General features: G+C 52.7%; 1 protein-coding gene across 3 annotated transcripts in view; it reads left to right on the top strand.

Moving 5' to 3' along the window:
• Positions 1–19,216, top strand: part of DRD2 (dopamine receptor D2) — a 61,509-nt gene extending 42,293 nt beyond the window's left edge. For 2 of the 3 annotated variants that reach the window (XM_037841485.1, XM_037841486.1), the window contains exons 2-8: positions 5,537–5,852; positions 11,127–11,236; positions 11,842–11,978; positions 13,229–13,419; positions 14,389–14,475; positions 16,032–16,380; positions 17,938–19,216. In XM_037841485.1, coding sequence (XP_037697413.1) covers positions 5,568–5,852; positions 11,127–11,236; positions 11,842–11,978; positions 13,229–13,419; positions 14,389–14,475; positions 16,032–16,380; positions 17,938–18,131 — 1,353 coding nt within the window. In that variant the 5' untranslated portion in view covers positions 5,537–5,567 and the 3' untranslated portion in view covers positions 18,132–19,216. Of the gene's footprint in view, positions 1–5,536; positions 5,853–11,126; positions 11,237–11,841; positions 11,979–13,228; positions 13,420–14,388; positions 14,476–16,031; positions 16,381–17,937 lie in introns of those variants that run through there. The other variant, XM_037841487.1, reaches the window with a different exon arrangement.
• The last annotated feature ends 169 nt before the right edge of the window (positions 19,217–19,385 follow it).

Raw genomic sequence — 19,385 nt, 5'->3', positions numbered from 1 at the left:
GGGGTCCCAGAGCACCCATGGGATCTTGTCTGTAAGCTGTCTGCAGTTGCCCCACTTTGCTGCACAGGAAAGATGAAGATGGTTCCTTGAGAGAGGTATGGGATCTTCAGGGTTAAGTCATCCATCCCTCTCACAATAAAAGCTGAGAAACTGCAGTGAGTCAGCCCTTCTCCATGCACGTAGTTGGTGCTCAGTAAATGCTTGTTGTTTGGGGTCTGGGATTTGGAGCTTTTGTAAGCTTTTATCTCTGAGGCAGGGAGCAAACTCGGAGGAAGATGAGGACTGTCCTGGTGAGTCCGGGAAGCTGGGTGCCGTGTGGGCTTGTCAGTTCCCACCTACAGGAGCCCCAGAGTGAGCATCGCACTCACCTGGTTCCCTGGACCAGCCCCAGGCCAGAACAACTGGAGCAGCCCAGAGAGGCCTCAGTAAGAACCTTTCCTCCCCTCCGTCCCATGACCAGGATAAAGAGGTTGAGGGGAAGCGGTAAGAGCAGGCTCTGAGAGGTCCTCCAGGTGCCCCTGGAGTGTGCCTTCTCACTGGACACCCTTTGAGCCTAAGAACATGTGCAGCCCAGGGGCCGACGGCAAAGAGGAAGGGATGGAGCTGGAGCTAGAGCAGGGGAAGCCTGGGGGCAGGACGGTTTCCCTGCCCTCCGAGCTTTGGTATGCAGTAGAGAAATGCCAGGAAGGCACTGCATTTTATCCATCCTACAGTGCACATTTCCCTTCATATCTTAATGCCCCTGAAATCAGAATGCATTTTATAATCAATGGCATCTTAGAGCTATATTGGTTTGACTGCCTTTTTTTCTCTAAGTGGTACATAAAATAATGGTGCCTCTTACATTCAATTCTGTCGTAGAGCCTATGAAATATAATATGGAGTTGGTGTTACAGTCCTTGGCTACGACAGGTGCTCTGGGAGAGCTGGCTCTTTCAAGCTGGATGTTGCCCCACCCCGAGAGTCCCTCTGATTTGTCCTGCAGCCAGGGCCCAGGAACCGACTGTGCCTTTCCTTTGCTTGACTCCCTCCCAAGGGATTGGCTGCTGCAGCTCGAAACCCCCCCCCCCATCAATACCCCAATTCAGGACATCAGGCGGGTCATGGGAGACAGCAGGGTGCAGCAGGAGGAGCCCAGGAGGACAGTCACTTCATCTCCCTGAGCCTCAGGTTTATGGTTTGATTGCTTGTTTAGTTTAATTCTTTGCTTAATTTGGTTCTAAAAGTTAACATTCCTTAAGGCCTTACCTGTACCAGGCACACACATGCATTAGCTTAGTTAATCCTCACAGTTATTACATCCCTATTTTGCGTTTGGGAAAAATGAGGCTCAGGAAAGCCAAATACTATATCACAGCCCCGAAGCTAGTAAGTGGTAGCATTGGGATTTGAACCCCTGCTTTTTGGACTTCATCCTCTACACTTTACTGACACCTCTCCCCATGCTATCATAACTTATCTGTGTGGGTGGATTTGCTGCTGTCTGAAAAGAGAAGACAGGATGTCAGCTTGCTGTTCTATGATGAGAGTTGTCCAGGAAGCCCTGCTTGTGAGAGATGTCAGCCCAGAGGAGGGATGCTGAGGGATGGTAGGGACTGGGGTTGGCTCTTGGGGTTAGAAGACAATCCTCTACCAGGATGCTAATAGAGTTTTATAGGCATTTGCCATGTTTTCCCAATTTTTCTATGTAAATATACTCCATTTATATCAGCAAAGAAGCAAAAAGAAAAATTGAGAATCAACCCTACGTTAGAAAATTAAACGTATGAGACCTATTCCGGTCTTGGATACAGGGACTCAGGCTTGCTCTGCAGAGCAATCCAGACTCAGGGGATGAGTGCTCACTCCCAGTCCCACCCTGGTCTGCAGCACTCACTTCTTTGTCTTTAAATTTTTATTTTAGTAACATACATGCAACCTAAAATTTTCCTTTTTAACTACATTCACATATATAATTCAGTGGTGTTTTTTGTGCTACCATCACCACTTCCATTACCAAAACTTTTCCATCACCAAACAGAAATTCTGTATGCAATGTTCACTTTTTGCATCTGAATCATGTCCATAATTTCCAGTCCCAGGGTAAGTTCGCCTTCCTTCAGGATGCGTTCCAGGAATACCCTAGCTGTGCTCATGTGCACATTCTCTCTAATTCTGAATGTCCTCTGTAGTGGGTGCTGCAGTTCACCACCTTGACCCCCTTTGGGCCTGCAGCAGTCATTACCCCAACTAGAGTGTTGTCAACTGACTGCCCTCCAACACTGACGAGGGATGCCACTCTCGAGGCCATCCTCACTTCCCTGGGACAGCCCACTGTGAGAGAGGACAAAGGCCTGACCCTGCTTCCCTCATTTGGGACAACTCTGCAGGTTCCCTGAAGGCTGCAAAGCAGCTCAAGTTCTCCCTCTGCCCAGACCTGCTTCCTTCACGTCTCCACAGGTATCGATCCTGAGAGCACTTGCCCATGCATCTCCCACACGCTAATTTCCTTCTCAGAGTCTGCTTTCTGTGGAATCTGCAGGCAACCTCCACGATGCTTTTGAACTGCATAACTTTTTACAATCCCTTCTTATATCTGGTAGCCTACGTTAAGAGTTGTCTCAGGTGTGGAGGGGTCTTCTCTCCAGTTAGACGAACAGAGGCTTTGATTCAGTTCCGCAGACATCATTGAATATTCACTGCATCCAAATCACAGGAATCAAAAAAGAAGACAAGAGTGTATTTTAAAAATTTTTTTATTCCACAAAGAATAATTGGCATGAGCAAGACACATGCAACCCTTGGGAAGCTTAACGCCAGTGAAATAGACAAATGGATCTGTTCCAGAACAGACCCATGAAACAATGCTTTGGGGGCCCTGAGGGGAAAGGAAGGTAGCCCAACCAGGAGGATCTGGGGTGGTTTCTAGGGGAGGCTTCTGAGCAAGGCTTGAAGATGGTGCAGGAACTGGGTAAGGGGCAGGGGGACAGTTAAGGAAGTGTTTTCCAGGCAATTTTCTGTGGGGATAACAACTCCAAACCCCAGAGGGTTGTTTTGAGGATAAAGGAGATAGATAGTCTATCAAAAAAGCTTGGCAAGCAATCAAGTATATGAGGCTATCAACAGGCAGGCTCCAGATTGTGCTGCAGAAACTAAAGCCTGCTCAGGTGTGGAGAATGGGAGAGGCTGTGGGGAGCCCGGGAGCCCAGAGACCCAGACAGATGCCACTGCCCTACTGGCTAAGGGATTAAGAAGGGCGGGGGGGGGGGGCAGAGTGGGATAGCCAGGATCCCAGGAAAGTGAGTGTGCCCTGCACGTCTCCGTGCGTAGTGCTCTCTGCCTAGCACGCTCAATGTATGCTTATTGAGTAAATGAATGGCAGAAGCAGCCCCAGTTGTCCAATCAATAAGCATATATGGATCTCCCACTGTGTGCTCCAAGTGGGAAAAGGGATCAGTTGGCTTTGCAGAGCACAGCATCGATATGACACAGTGCTTCACTCTTAGAATTGGAAGAGTTGTTGCATGGGTGTGTCACTCCACATAGAATTGGGCATTTTGCTTTTCTCCGAAACTCCAAAATGGTGGTGCTGGAATTGGGCATCATTCATGCTTCTCTGCTGAGAGCTGGCAGAGTGGGCGTGTCAGACAGGGATGAGGACAGACCCTTCTCTGGGGGTCCCCTCTGACCTGTTGCAGCTGGGGTGCCTTCCTCCTTGTTTTGGACATGGTACCACCTTCACCCTGAATAGCATAAATTGGTTTTCAAAATCGTTTGGATAGCAAAGCACCTGGAAGTCCATGATGCTTTGTGCTGAATTCCTTGGAATGCTGATAAAGTTAATTCCATTGTGTGAAAAGGAACACTTTTGTTAGCAGGAAAGCCAACTATATTATATGTGCATTATGTTTCAGTCACAAAACACAAAACACAGGCTGTCAATCTCATTGTTGCTCCATGCCTCCAAGTCTGCTTCTCAGCCCCTCGGCTCCCTTTTCTCAGTGAGCAAAACCACCAGCCTCCCAGAGCCCAAAGCAGACATTCGGAGTGACCTTGACTCCTTCTCTCCCTGCTTGTCCCACCCCCACTCTCGCCGCACATCTCTTCAATGGCCACGTTCCATCAAATCGACTTCTGAATTAGCTCCTGATTCTGAACACCTCTCTACATCCCTGTTCTGGTGACTACCATCTGCCACCTGAATTACAGCCACACCTCTCTGCCCTCCCAGGTCTCCGCCACCCTGCAGCAGCCAGTGACCTTTCGAAAACACCAATCCATCGGGGTCATTCCCCTGTGTCCAGACTCCCAGTGGCTCCCCGAGACTGCCAAGACCTGACCTGCTCCATGCACAGCCCTCCAGTTTCATGTTCCCCAATCTCCCCGTCATGCCCGATGCTTTTAGCCAAAGAGAGTGAGTTGCTGTTTGGGACTGTGCTGTGTTCTCTCTGGCTGAGACATCGCCCCTGACTCAGTCACCTGGCTGATTCCTCCCTGTAGTTCATCTCAGATGATACCTCCTTCAGGAATTCTTTTCTCCCCTGGGATGAGATGCTCATTCAAAACCACGTCATCTCTTACTTGGATTCTTGCAACAGCTTCCCACCTGGGACCCTGCCTTCCCTCTTGGCCCCCTCCCATCCGTCCTTTCTTTGCAGTCAGAATCATCTTTCTGAACACCAAATCTGATCATGTGATTTCCATTTAGGATCAAATCTAAACTCCTAACATGACTTGTAAGGCCCTCTGTGAGCTCATCTATCACAGCCTCCCCAGATTCAACTCTTGCCACGTCCCTGTATGCTTCAGCTATCTTGAATCTCTTTCAATTGCTCCACATGGCTCCTTCTTTCTGTCTTTCTATGTCTAGAAACCTCCCCCTGGCTCCCAACTCTTAACCTGGCTAATTCCTGCACATTCTTTAGGTATCTGTTTAAAATACTTCTTCCGGAAAGCCTTCCTTGAATCTCTAAACTAGGATACGTGCCCTCCACACACATATACTCCATTCCATTTCCCGGTTCCTACCATCCATAGACTTAATTGATTAATTGTTTCTTCTAGGCTTTGAGTTGCAGAACCATGTCTAATTTGTTCCTATGTCTCTAGCACTTTATAGAATAGTACTCAATAAATATTTATAGAATCAAGAATGAGTAAATGCATATTTCTGTTCCTACTATTAGAAGCTGTGACTCCTAACTTATCTTAAGTGTGTGGTGCATGGGATTTGTTAATAAGTGCCTATTGATCAGTTCTTCTCTTGCTCATTTGTTTTATTATACTTTGTAAAAAATTATTCTTGCTCGTATACTATATAATTATATTTAAAAATGATAGTTTTACTATCTGCAAGCACCTGCTAGCAGAATAATGGCAGCAGGCCCCAACATCCTGAGGGAAATTTTTGAATGCAAAATATCAAGTCCTGAAGTTGGAGAGTTCTATCTTTCACCGGCCAGTGTTGGTTTTAGCTTCAGAGCCCTCTTTGGGAGGAGGAGGGCAGCATGCTTTGCGGGGCCCTCTCGCTCACTCTGTGTCCATTTTTCCTGGCCAGAGCCTGGCCACCCAGTGGCTCCGCTGCCCCAATGGATCCACTGAATCTGTCCTGGTACGAGGATGACCTGGAGAACCAGAACTGGAGCCGGCCCTTCAACGGGTCTGAGGGGAAGGCAGACAGGCCCCAATACAACTACTACGCCATGCTGCTCACCCTGCTCATCTTCGTCATTGTCTTTGGCAACGTGCTGGTGTGCATGGCCGTGTCCCGCGAGAAGGCACTGCAGACCACCACCAACTACCTGATCGTCAGCCTCGCCGTGGCCGACCTCCTGGTAGCCACACTGGTCATGCCCTGGGTCGTCTACCTGGAGGTAGGTCTGGGTCCCGCCTTGCTCCAGCACCTTCCCCAGGAGGGCACTGGGCTGAAGCCTGGAGCCCAGTCTCCTCCAGGCTCCTACCGATAAATCATCTGATGCTCTCCCCCAAGTCATGCCTTCTCCTCTGGGCCCAGTTTTTTCCTCCTTATAAAGCAGGGAGCTGTCTCCTTAATCATCATAACTATCATTTGCAGAGTGCTTGCTGAGTGCTGGAGCTTGTGTTAAACTGATATGCAACATTATCCCATGTAACCCTCACAGCAGCCTTGAGAGGTGGGCGTTGTTCTCAACATTTTACAGATGACGACCCTGATGGTCAGAGAAGCTAAGCGACTTCTCCAGGGCTGCACAGCTGGCAAGTCCAGGCTGGGTTGCATCTGTCTGACCCCAGCATCGGTTCTGTGCTCCATGTAGTTCTTTCTCAGGATGCAGTAGTGGAAATGGGAGTCACTGGTGGGGACCCCCTACTAGGCCTTAAATCTTCATTCCTCTCACCCCACTCAAAAATGGGGGCTGCTGTCCAGGCTTTCCTTAGTTTCTCTCCCCAACCCCCAGTTTATTCTAGTGCCTGTGGCTAGGATCTCCAGGTAGAAGCTGCCACAAACTGTGCTGCAGCCTCCTTGTCCTCAGGACGGAGCATGTGGTGGCCCCTGGCTCAGCCCCGGACAGAGCTCAGCTCTGCACTTGGTAGCAGTGGGTAGGCGGCCCCCCGCCGTGGCCCGGGAACTGTGCCTGGCGTGTTGCGGTCATCGACTCACTAAATGCAGAAATCCTGGGAGTCAATAATGTTCTCTTTACTTACAGAATATAAACAGAAGCTTTAAGAAGTGGCCTCTCTTGACCCAGGTCACAGAGCTGAGGGAGAAACTGCTGATAGGGAAGCCCCTCAGTGTGGACCCTCCTCCAGGGTGCAGAGATGGCAGGCAGATGTGAGAGGGTCGAGGGGATTCCAGTGGGCACGAGCCAGATCCTGCCCCTTTCTCTGTCCAGGATTCTGGGAGAGCCTGTCTGGGGCTGAAGCTGGCCTGAGAGTCTGGGTGCATAGGAAGGGAGCCAGGCACTCAGGTCACTGAGCCCTTACCTTCCTGCCCTGGGCAAGAGAGGACTTTACTGTGCCATAGAGACAGCCACTGCCCAGGAGGGAAGGGCTTCTGTTGCTAAAAGAAAGCATGAAACCTTTTATAGGTTTGAGCAGAGACCTCAAGGAGAAGTTCAGGCAGGAGAAGTGGCACACCTTCCTGTCCCCCCAGCCCGGAGAGCTCCCCGTGGGTCCTGTTGTTACCTTCAGGGATCTGTGGCCCCTCCTGGTCCACCGTGGCCTTGGTTTCCTTTTGCCTGGCCAAAAGAGGCTCGAGGGTTCTGAGCATTAAGGAAGGACCCAAAGGAAAGCAGCAAACAACAAACACAAAGCAACATAAAAACACACGGGCGACCCAGGTCCACGGTCCAGTTCCTCCAGGACTCTCATATTTATGGCGTCCCTAGACACTGTCCACCCCACATCCTGGCTGAGGGCCCCCGTTTTTTAGTTTTTAGGCTTGTTCTGCTCCTGCTCCCTTCTGAAAGCAGGGCCTGGGTCTCAGACCATTAGGGAAAAATGGTGGATATTTAGAGGAGCAAACTTAACCTGCCTGTGCCTCAGTTTCCTTATCTCTAAAATGGGATACAGTAGTACTCACCCCCTAGCATTGTTTGAGAATCAAATGAATTAATAGAAGAAAAGTGCTTAGAGCAGTACCTGTTGCATAGGAAGCACTGTGTGAATGTCAGCTGTGACAATGCTGACAAATATAAAGCTGATGACAGATCTCTGGTGCCTCTCCATAGGAGAACCCCTTCCACCCTACCACGCAGGCAAAGAGGTGCCCTCTTCCCAGAGGGAGGTGTGCTCACCCAGGACCCGGGCATGGGTCCTGCTGGCTTCCAGACCCACCACCCCTCCCTGACACACTAGGGCACGGCTGGTTCCGTCCGTAGGCTGTGCTGGGATTCCTGGGATCTGTCCTTCGAACAGATCTGTTAAACATACTTGTTCACTTTATTTTCAAGGGGGAGCTGAGTGCTTCAGGGGGCAGGGTGGACAAAGGCACTCAGAGGGCGATGCTCGAACTCTCCCTGAGAATCCTCATCAAAACAATAGCACTACGGTGAGCCCCACTTAAGGGACATTGTCTCAACTTCTCACAGCCCCTAAAGAATGTCCTGAGCAGGATCTGTGACATCCTGTCAAAGTGTCCTCACAACCACATACTGTATTCTCTCCAAGAGGATTGTCCATCCCATTCCATCTCCAGATGATGTTAGATGCCCCCGAGAGCCTGTTATGCCAATACCTGTTTGGCTCGGAAATGGGTGAGTGTTATTTACTCTGCTCAGTATCTGGAAAGCATGGTGAACTTGGAGTGTGAGGACTGGCTTCAGTTCCTGACTCTTCCACCTTCCATCTGGATAGCCATGGGAGAAGTTCTTGGGAGAAGAGAGCCAGGGGCCGCCATCCAGCAAGTCCTCCCCACTCTTTGAGATGAGAATGATTGTGTGCATTTTTCAGATGAGAAGATGAGGTGGTGATGGTGAAGAGACCAAGATCGTGGAGTTAATTATTCACTTATTCGACCCCTATTGAGCACTTCTCTGCCCACTACCACCCCTGCGTGGGTGGCACCACCCCTGCCATCAATGAAGAGACATGGCAAGGCCCTCACAGTGCAGCCTGCTGGAGGTCACAGGAGAGCAGTCCCCGCAGGAGATTTGGGAGCAATGCAGGGCAAGTCAACCAGCCTGCAGGTTGCAGGGGAGGCTTGCAGGAAGCAGTGACACTGTAGGAAGGCTTATTCAGGCAGAGGAACAAACATATACAAAGTCACCAAGCAGCAAGAGGGCACAGCTGCTGGAGGTTCCATGGAGAGGTGGCCCTATCGTTTACCCTCTGGTTTGCCATCAACCTTATGTAGACATGAATGGGATGTATCTGGAACACAGTAAGTGCTTAATATATGCTTGTTATTAGTATTATTTAGCAGAGGCAGCTCAATGCCCGTCTTACAGGTCTCAGCTTCACATGAGCAGGAATGCCAATGACTATCCAAAGGTGCAGAGGAAAGAGCCCTGGGAGGGGCTGGACAACTGGAGTCCACTAGTCCTTCTTCTGTTACCCAATCGCCAAGTGACATAGGGCAAATCTTCTTCCTTCTCTGACCTCCAGTTTGTCCATCCAGGGAATTACAATCTCTCATTTTCACTCTTGATGTATACCAAGTGCTCTTTTGGCAAACTAGATGGCACCCTCCAAGACAGTTTAGGAAAGAGCACAAGCTGAGGTTCCAGGGGACTGTGCTTCAAATGCCAGCCTTGCTGCATGCAAGCTGGGTGATCCTGGCCATGGTACTTAGCGCCTCTGAGTTCCAGTTTCCTCATCTGTGAAATGGGGATAAGCATCCCCTCCTTGTTTTAAAAACAATAAATAAGATAAAGTACAGTGCCCCTGGTAGATGCTCGATGAACAGAAGCTACCAGTACTTTTTCTTGATTCTGCTGCCCCTAACCATTTTCTAGAACAGCTGCTCCTGTGACCACAGAGGGAACCCCTTCTTTCTTCTGGGATGGGGTGGGGATCGAGAACTCTCTGAAGGCAGGATCTATGTCTGTGTTGTTCACAACTGTAGCCCAGAGTCTAGGATAGAGCCAGGCATATAGCTAACTCGCTCAGTCAGTGTTTGCAGGAAAGAAGGAATGCAGAGGGAGGACAGGGAAGAGGGCCCTGACATCCCAGACCTACATCCCCAGTGACATGAAAGCAACTCCCAAATAGTCCTAGGAGAGTCCTCAGGTGATTCCCTAAAGGTAGACTCTGTTTGCCCCAGGGAGCCCCTTCCATCCCCCTTCACCCCCACCCCCAGCTGCCACCTCTGCCCACCTGGTTGGTCCTCACAAGGGAGAACCCAGGAGAGGCCCTGTTAGGTCATCCCCATCTGAGCCCCAGAGAAGGCAGTGCCTCACAAGGGGCTTCCTGTCTCCCAGGAAAAGATGCCGTTTACTCCATGCCCGACAACAGCAGCTTCATTGCCCACCATTGCGCTTAAATGCCAACATGGGGTTTTCTGCTGGAGAGCGGAGAAGGGGGCGGGGTGATGAGCACGGGCCGCGCTGTCATTGGCTCAACGTCGGACCCGCCCTGCTCTGCTCCCCGGGAGGGGGCGCTCTTGCTCCTCTCTGCTCCGATTGGTAGCCGCTAAAGGCACATCTCCCTGTCCTGCCTTTGACCGTAGGGATTGGGGCTGCTCCAAACTACCAGAGTTGCTAGGGCCAGCCTGCTGTGTGTGTGCATGCGTGTGTATGTAAATGGGAGTGCGTGTGTGTGTGCCTGCATGAGTGTTGGGTGTATAGGAGGTGTGGATGTGTATAAGGGAGATGATGGGAGTACTTGTGTGTGCACTTTGCACACATGTGATGTAGGGAGAGGGATGCAGGATGCTCTTGCAGGCAGCCAGACTCTTCATTTCCCATCATATGGGGCAGAGGGCATTACAGCAGCCCCTCCCCAGCCCATCCTGTGTCCGCTCCAAAGCTCTGTCCCAGGTTTTCCTTCTTTCATTCTCTAGGTAAACAAGGGGCAGACATTTCTTCTGGCTTCATAGAAAATCATCATCTTCACCATTCTTCCCTCCCTCCCCCTCCCGTTAGAGGAATTGAAGGTTTATAGACAAATCAGGCATAAAATACAACGTTCCCACATACCACCTTATGAGCACCTTGCATTCACCATTATTCTTAGCAGCACTTATAGGAGCCCCAGCTTTGTGCCTCACACGTGCTGGGCATTGCAGGACTTGCCTGTCTCCGGGTGAGACTGGGTCTGAGCAGGACCAGAAGCAGAGCTGAAAGGCTCCAGGCAAGTCATGGCGCTCTTCTGGGGCTCGGTTCCTCATTGGTAATGCGGGGACGACAAGGTGGTCACAGCTATTTTACAGATTCAGGTTCAAGGTTGAGGTGCCTGGTATAAGTTGGTTGTCTTTCTTCTAGCACAGTCTTGGCACAAAGATGAGTTACATATCTGGGAGTAGAGGAGCCCAGGCAAGGGCCTAAGACACCCGGGGGCACGACTCCCCATTGTTCCCCCACACCCCAGCCTGAGACCCACGAGACTCCCTCAGCTGCCCTCTGAGCCCATGGCCCTTTGTGCGGCAGGAGGACCAAGCTACAGGGCCAAGACTGATTCCACCTGCACTCCTCACCCTCTGCTGTCCACCCATTCGGCTTTTTTGTCCCCAGGTGGTGGGTGAGTGGAAGTTCAGCAGGATTCACTGTGACATCTTCGTTACTCTGGACGTCATGATGTGCACAGCAAGCATCCTCAACCTGTGTGCCATCAGCATCGACAGGTGAGCCGCAGCCAGGGTGGGAGAGGTGATGCTGGTAATTCACCTTTCCGGCTGTGCCCTACTTCTTCAGGGTCAGGCTCTGTCTGTGATGCTGTGTGTTACTGTGTGAGTTCATGTGTTTGTGCGTTCATATGTGTGCGTGCCATGTGTGTGTTTGTCTGGGAGAATACAGACTCCCTAAAGAAAGGTCATCCATAGACAGTGATGTTTCCCAGAATACCCAGACCAGACAATGACTAGCGTAGAGGAGAAAGCACTTGACTTTGACTGAAGCCCTAGCTCTACCCCTTCCTAGTTATGTGACCTTGGTCAGTGGCTGTGGAAGTTCTCAAACCCTGGAGCAATAGATACGATGCAGGAGTAAGGAATAGCTGGTCAGCCATTAAGAACTTGAGTGGGCATCACAAACTGTCCTCACTGTCTGAGTTTGCAGGTAGGAAGGAAGGTTGGGTTAGAGCCCTCAGGCAGGCTCCGTAAAGGTAGACCAGTTGTCCAGCCCCAAGGAGTGGGAGTGTGTCAGGTGAGTGCATGTTGTGAAGTGAGAGGTCCCTGGGCCTTCACCCCATCTCAGGGCCCTCTCCGTCTCCTGCCTCCTGCCCTTGCAGGTACACAGCCGTGGCCATGCCCATGCTCTACAACACGCGCTACAGCTCTAAGCGCCGAGTCACCGTCATGATCGCCATCGTCTGGGTCCTGTCCTTCACCATCTCCTGCCCACTGCTCTTTGGACTCAACAACACAGGTGAGTCCTGCCTTCGTCTGTCTGGGGCTCCGCTGGCCTGGGTCCTTGCTGCTCTGAAGAACCCTGAGGGTCTCTGGTGCAGAGGTCGGTGGGGGTTCTGTGGGGTCCCATTAGCCCCCCAGGATTGAAGCCAGGCTGGGGCTCCTGGGCCAAGCCCAACCCAGAGTTTTTCCAGGTTGGGCCAGAGAGGAAACAATGGCCTGGGGCACAGTGGGGTTGGGTGAAAAGTGGGGATAAGATTCAGCAGGACGCCTGGGCATTTTCAATGTTGTTTATTAAATTGAAGCACACTAGACACCTAACTGAACTCTGTGTGTGTGTGTGTGCATGTGTGTGTGTGTGTGCACACATGCATGGTGATGGTGGTGGCTGTGTTGCTGGGCTTCCGTCCACCCCTGACAACATAATGAGGTTGGAGCCCCCAGGGTGGACAGAGCCACCTGGAGCAGGAAACCTACTGAGGAGGAGGAGGTGAGTCTGCCTGGCACCCATTCCCGTGCGAGGCTGAGTAAGGCTCAGACATGGGAGTCACGGGGACCTGGCACCACACACTTCACTCTTGTCAGGGAGACAGGAGCAGTGCAGACGCGCCTTCTGGACACCATCCTGAGACAGGTTACAGTGAAGTCTTGAAAATGAGAAGTTCAAAATCTAAGTGTCACAGGAATTCTGAGAAGTGGGAAGAGAGCTAAGTGTACTTGGATTAATCTGGGAAGGCCCCGAGCTAGAGCACAGGCATCTGCTGCACCTGGGAGGGAACATGAAATTTGGCTCAATTAGTGATTCTCAAAACGGGTAACTGAACACCATTGAGCTCAGCAAACAGGACCAAGTTATCTCAACCCTAAAACTAAAAAGTCGCAGACCTACCCCAATATACAGGAAAGACTAAAATAATGGTTGACTCTTTTTAAATTTTCTTTCATCATTTCTTCTGAACACTCTCACTCTGCTTGTGTGCACACAAATGATAAAACTAATGACCAAGGAATGAGGGGACTATTCATGCAAAAACTCAGTGCTGCCCAATCACAGCTTAATTTTTTGCTAGCAGTTGTGTTCTTAATACTCTGATTTATATTGGGCATTTCTTTACCTCGAACGCATCCAGGCCTCTTTGAACACCTGTTCCTATCCCCTGTTAGCTGGTTTCTTACTCCTGTAAAGATGGTGAATGTGGAATGGGCCCGGGCGGCGCTGGGGCAACGAGGCCTGCTCACCCCCTGCCCCCTTGGGCTGTCCTCCCCCAGACCAGAACGAGTGCATCATCGCCAACCCCGCCTTCGTCGTCTACTCGTCCATCGTCTCCTTCTACGTGCCCTTCATCGTCACCCTGCTGGTCTACATCAAGATCTACATCGTCCTCCGCAAGCGCCGCAAGCGGGTCAACACCAAGCGCAGCAGCCGGGCTTTCAGGGCCAACCTGAAGGGCCCGCTCAAGGTCCCGAGATCCCCCCTCCCCTCCAAATGCCCCCCCCCCCCCCGCAAGCATTGCCAAGGGGGCTCCTCCCATGCTCAGTGGGACCTGGGGCACCAGAGCAGGACGAGGTCTAGTCTGGCTTGGAGGAGCTGGAGAGGGCAGGTTTCCAAGGCTTGGACTTCCATGGCATGACCTGGGGTCTCCAGGATTGGGAGGTGGGACGAGTGGGGGGACCAGTGGGGAGGAGGAGTCTTTGCTTGGAGGTCTTAGTGTCTGTGTGTGTGGATGCAGCAGCTCTTGGGAGCTCGTGGGCTCCTTTCCTTCTGTTTCCTTGGCCTCTTCTTTCCCCACTTTGGCTTCCCTGTCTCCTTTTCCGCCCTCTGACTCCCCCGTCCTGTTTCCTTTGCCTTCCACACTCTCTGACCTTCTCTCCATGCACATCTCCTTCTTCCTTCCTCTTTCCTGCTTCTCCACTCTGCCCGTCTTTCACCTCTCTCAAACCTCTCCTCTTGCCACCTCTTCTTTGTGAGGTGAATTCTCCCCTCTCCTCAACCTTCCCTGGAGAAGCTGAGCATGGAAGGAGCAAGAGCTTTGGGGTTAGAGACATCAGGTTCAAATCCTGGCACAGCCACTTTTTTGCTGTGTGATCTTGGGAAAGCTGCTTAACTTCTCTGAGCCTGTTTCCTCATCTGTTAATCGGGACTCGGAAAACTGACCTCACTGGATGTTTCTGAGGATTCAGTGTGAGAAGGGCGCCAGACCCTTTGCAGGTGCTGCACAAAAATCAGGGCCTCTGTCCCTTGTCCTGCCCACTGTTTCCTATTGCAGTAGCAGCCCTCACCCTTCCTCGATGACCTCCCCAGGCCCCTGCTCTTCCCATTGCTGACCCTCTTTGCATCCCAGTGCCAAGTCTGGGATCTCCAGGGACTGTCTCCCACCCCACCTTGTCCCTCCCTGCCTTCATGACCCACATGCTGGCTCACTCCACAGGGAAACTGCACTCACCCTGAAGACATGAGGCTCTGCACCGTACTCATGAAGTCCAATGGGAGTTTCCCAGTGAACAGGCGGAGAGCGGTAAGTGTCCAGGTCAGGGACCCAGAGCCAGGTCTTTCTGTCCCTAGAGAACCCCCCCCCACCATGATTCCCAGCAACCTCGACATCTGGCCAAAGGGAGGAGAGTATCCGGGATCCCTCAGTTTGCCTCTGCTGAGGGCATACTCACTGTGCACACTTCAGAAGCAGGCATGGAGCTCTATTCTGAGAGGCTCAGATGTGTGCCCCCAGCACAAGAAACTGGTGGGGAGGAAGGGCTGGCCATAGTAACATAATAAAAATAAATAATGGCCGTTCCCATTTATTGAACATCTACCATGTTCCTATTATTTTGCAAATCCTCACAACAACCCTGAGAGGCGAGCCTAATTTATCTGACGGATCTTCACTTTACAGAAGAGGAAACACAGGCTCAGAGAGGTTAGGTAACTTACCCAAGGCTACACAGTTAGTGGTAGAGTGCATATTTGAACCCAGACCTATATGACTCCAAAATCCAGGCCCGTGTTCTTTTCACTTCTGGACAGGAAGGTTCTGGAGCTGGAGGTGGGAGCTTGGGGAGGAGGGAACAGAGCTCACTGCAGGGCTGGCAGTGAGAGGCAGCCAGGTGAAGAGAGCCCAGAGGTACCAAATCACAGCAGGCCCCAGGCTTCGCCCAGTGACGATGGCACCAGTGTCCAGGCATGGGCTGGTGTCCCAACCTCTGGATGGGCAGAGGCCTGGCCAGAGAACCCACAGAGGGCCACACACAAAGTCCAGGTCAGGTGTCCCTGAGAAGCAGGGTCCCTGCCGTTCTTCTGGGCTGCAAGGGCAGGACTCCAAAGAGTTGTTTCTGAGGCAGGTGCCACGGCAGGAACTCAGAATACAGGCAGAGGCAGCAGCCCAGGAGCTCAGGCTGAGACCCCAAGGCCTCAGAACAGGGGTGCATAAGGAAGAACATAGGGGACCACGGGCAGATCAATCCAGGACTCCTAGGTGAGCCCGGCAGGGAAAATGTGTAGTCCCAGGGGTCAGCCCTTTGGCACTTGGATCAATCTAGCTGGGAGAATGTGGAGCCCATGTGTGGGTGCTGGTGCCTCAGTCAGCCTGGCAGCCCTTGATACAGGAGCACTGGGCCACTAGTTTCAGCCTGGCAGGAGGAACAGGGGGCCCTCTGTGCAAAGTGAGAGCAACAGCCCCTGGAGGCAGGGGCTGAATGTCATTCAGTTATTTATCTGCAGCAGCCAGCTTGGCGCCTAGCACTTAGCTGGCGCACAACAAGTGTTTGTGCAGTTAATAAAAGAGAAGTGCCTTGGAACTGAGCACCCCATCCCCATCCTGGAATACTTGTGGGGTCACTGAGGCTGCATAAGGATTGCTCTGGAAGAGGGGACCAAGGCTGAGCCCACAGAAAGGGGCAGGCTATTAGGTGCCCTAATAGTTCCTGCCTCCCAGGGATCATCCTCCTTGCCTCTAAAGGCAGGGTGATCCTGTGATGTTTGTAGAAGTCTCCAGAACAGGAGCAGGAGCAGGAGGGTCTGGGAGACCTGGGTGAAGCCGGGTGGCTGATGCCTGAGAACTTGGCTGGCTCTACCCAGAGCTGTCTGACTCTGGTGCAGGATGCTGCCCGCCGAGCCCAGGAGCTGGAGATGGAAATGCTCTCCAGCACCAGCCCGCCCGAGAGGACCCGGTACAGCCCCATCCCACCCAGCCACCACCAGCTGACCCTCCCCGACCCATCTCACCACGGCCTCCACACCACTCCCGACAGCCCCGCCAAACCGGAGAAGAACGGGCATGCCAAAGACCACCCCAAGATTGCCAAGATCTTTGAGATCCAGTCCATGCCCAATGGCAAAACCCGGACCTCTCTCAAGACCATGAGCCGCAGGAAACTCTCCCAGCAGAAGGAGAAGAAAGCCACCCAGATGCTCGCCATCGTGCTCGGTGAGTAGGCCTGGCTGCTGGCTGCAGCCCCGTCCAGCCTCGGCGGGGGAATGGACCCATCACTGCAGGTTCTGTTCCTGCCAAGCCCTTCCTAACCACGGCTGAGCGGTCATGGGCTGGCACTTACTTGGGTTCAGGCCAAGACCCTTGGAGTGCAGCCAGCCCGAGGAGGTAGAGTCTAGGCTCATTTACAGACGGGGAAACAGGTTTAGAGAGGCTGTGTAACTTGACCACAGGGGACCCACGATTTGACTCCAGAGTCTGTGAACTTGGCCATTCTGCCATGACAACCCCAAGCTCATGACCCCGGGCAAGTCCCTTTCTCTCCCTGGTCTCCTTGCTTCTCAGAGTTATGGTGGTGGTGAAATGACACGGTTGGTGAAAGGATTTTATAAACTGCAAAGTCACACACACTTAAGTTTTATTCTTACTGTTTTTGTTGATATTCTATTATTCAGAAGCCGAGAAATTCAGTTCACTCGAGCTTAACCAAGTAAGTCCTTGTGGGACCATAGCTGAGAAAATAAAAGAGGGCATGAGGGGTGGCCTCTGATCTAATTATGTTGTGGTCCCACCAGCTGGGCAAGACTTTTGAACAAAGGTCTCCTAGAAAACCATATAATAAAGGCCAAAAATCAAGGGGTGGACTGATGTGGTGGTTGGAGGACTGACGTAACCTGGCCTTCTGGGTAGCACTTGGGGCAGTTTACGGTGTTTCTTCAACCAGGCTCCCCTTTGATCTCCTGACAATCGTGCAAAGTGAGTGGGGCAGGTGTTACTGACCACCCTTGCTTTATGGAGGAGAGATGAGTGCACGGGGCAGGGTTCAAGCCAGGACCTTCCTCCTGGCCGCTGGGCCTCTGCTCTGCAGGCCTGCTCTGCCCCCCAGGGATTCCTCGAGTGCACCCCACACCTCCACACAGAAGGCCCGTCTGGGCAGGAGGCTCCTGGAGGAGGGCGCACCTGGGTTGGACAAGCAGAGTGGGTGGGAGGACCATGCAGGTGGGAAGGCGTAGGATGGCATGAGGAAGGGGTGGAGCAGGTAGCCAGGCCCAAACTGCCTTCCACCATCACCATGAGCAAACCTGCTCCACTTGCAGCTTCTGAGGGAAGTTGTCGTTCTCAAAGATGCTCAGAAATTAGAGTAAGTATTTCCATTTCTGCTGGCTGACTTGGGTCAGAATGTCAGTCTTTTGTGGTTTTTTTCCTTTGCTAGCTTTGTTTATTTTTTTGAAGAATGTCAGCCTTTTGGACTTGTTCTTGACCCATTTATTCTTCCCTACGGAGCAGGTATTATCGTTATCTATTTAACAGATAAGGACTGTGAGGCTCAGGCAGACAAAGTGACCTGGCCCCTGCAATCAGGTGTCAGAGACAGTTCCAGAATCCAAGACCCGGGGCTCCCCTTGCGGAGTTACTTCCGCTGCAGCTGCAGCCTCGGTGCTCGGGGCAGGGCCCGCGGCTCGCAGTCGGGGCACCCCGTTGGGGGCCAGCAGTTCCCTGTCCAGCCTCGCCCTGGGCCCTGGGAGCTGGGCTGAGCCCTGCCCTCTCCCCCAGGCGTGTTCATCATCTGCTGGCTGCCCTTCTTCATCACGCACATCCTGAACATACACTGTGACTGCAACATCCCACCCGTCCTGTACAGCGCCTTTACGTGGCTGGGCTACGTCAACAGCGCCGTGAACCCCATCATCTACACCACCTTCAACGTCGAGTTCCGCAAGGCCTTCATGAAGATCCTACACTGCTGAGCCTGCTGCCCTCCTGCACGGCAGCCTGCTGCCCTCCTCCCTGCCCAGGCTGGCCCCCAGCTCTGGGAGCCTTGGGCAGGAAGGCGCGGGGTGGACCCGGCCTGCTCCTTGCCCCTGGCAGGCTCTGCAGTGTTAGCTTGGCTCCGTGCCCCTCGCTGCCCGTGCACCCTTGCTCCACCAGGGCAGTGCGAGGGAGCCCGGCATGGTGTGTCAGCCCCCAGGCTGGACCCCCTGGCTCAGGGGCAGCTCTCAGAGTGCCCCTCCCCAATCCAGGACCCTTTCCTTGGCACCAAAGATGCAGCCACCTTCCTTGTCCTTCTCTGGGGCTCTGGGGTTGCTGGGTCAGAATCGGGGCTCAGAGGCTGAGTGCTTTCTACCTGTCAGGCTTGGCCTGGTCATTACTGTTACTGGCTGTGCTGGAGCATGCAGTGGGAACAGAGGGACAATTCACACCCTGCAAGCTCTTGCCAAGGCCCCAGGCAACTTTAGCCTTCGGAGACCCGTGTAAATACCAGACCACAGAATGAACCCCAGAGCAGCCCAAGCCAAAAATTGGAGCTCCCTCCCCTCCCCTGATTTGAGTCGCTGCTTTTCACAGAGGTGGATCCTGACCTGTCCCAGCTCCCCATGTGGCTTCCACACCCTTGGAAGGATCTGGCAGGGCCCCAAGAGGGCCTCTGGGGAGACGAGCTCTGCCCCCACCCACAGCCTGCTCTGCTGCCTCTGAAGGGCCTCAGTGCACCCCTCCTCATAAAAATGGAGAGATCACTGGGCTGCCTGGGGGCAGGCAGGGAAGCCGGGGCTTGTAACCACATCTGGGGACCTGCCCTACCCCCCACACTCGCTGGGAACCAGTTCCTTTTCTATTCCTTTTTGCCTCTTCTCCCTCCCCTTTTTCCTTCCCTTCCACTGCCTCTGCCTTAGAGGAGCCCAGGGCTGAGACGCTGCTGAATACCTTTTGGCCTGGCCTGGCCCTGCCCTGAGGGAGGAGGGGGAGTTGCAGCCTGGGGGGAGCCCCCGGGCCCCAGACTCTGTAACATCACTATACATCGACCAAACCTAATAAAACTTTGACAAGAATCACATTGAAGGACCCTTGGGTGGAAGGCGCAGCCCTACCTTCACCGTTAGCCATCAGGTGCAGCCAAATCTCTGGCAACTGTGCTGGGGAGCAGAGCCTGAGAGGGCCTTTGAAGGCCCTTGCCCGTGGCCGTCAAGGTGGACAGGACTTGGAGCAAAGGAGGTTAGAAGCTG

The sequence above is a fragment of the Choloepus didactylus genome, chromosome 6 (assembly GCF_015220235.1).
Source record: "Choloepus didactylus isolate mChoDid1 chromosome 6, mChoDid1.pri, whole genome shotgun sequence".
Classification (NCBI taxonomy): Eukaryota; Metazoa; Chordata; class Mammalia; order Pilosa; family Megalonychidae; genus Choloepus; species Choloepus didactylus.
The sequence above is the reverse complement of the archived record's forward strand: the minus strand, read 5'-3'. Positions and strand labels throughout refer to the sequence as shown.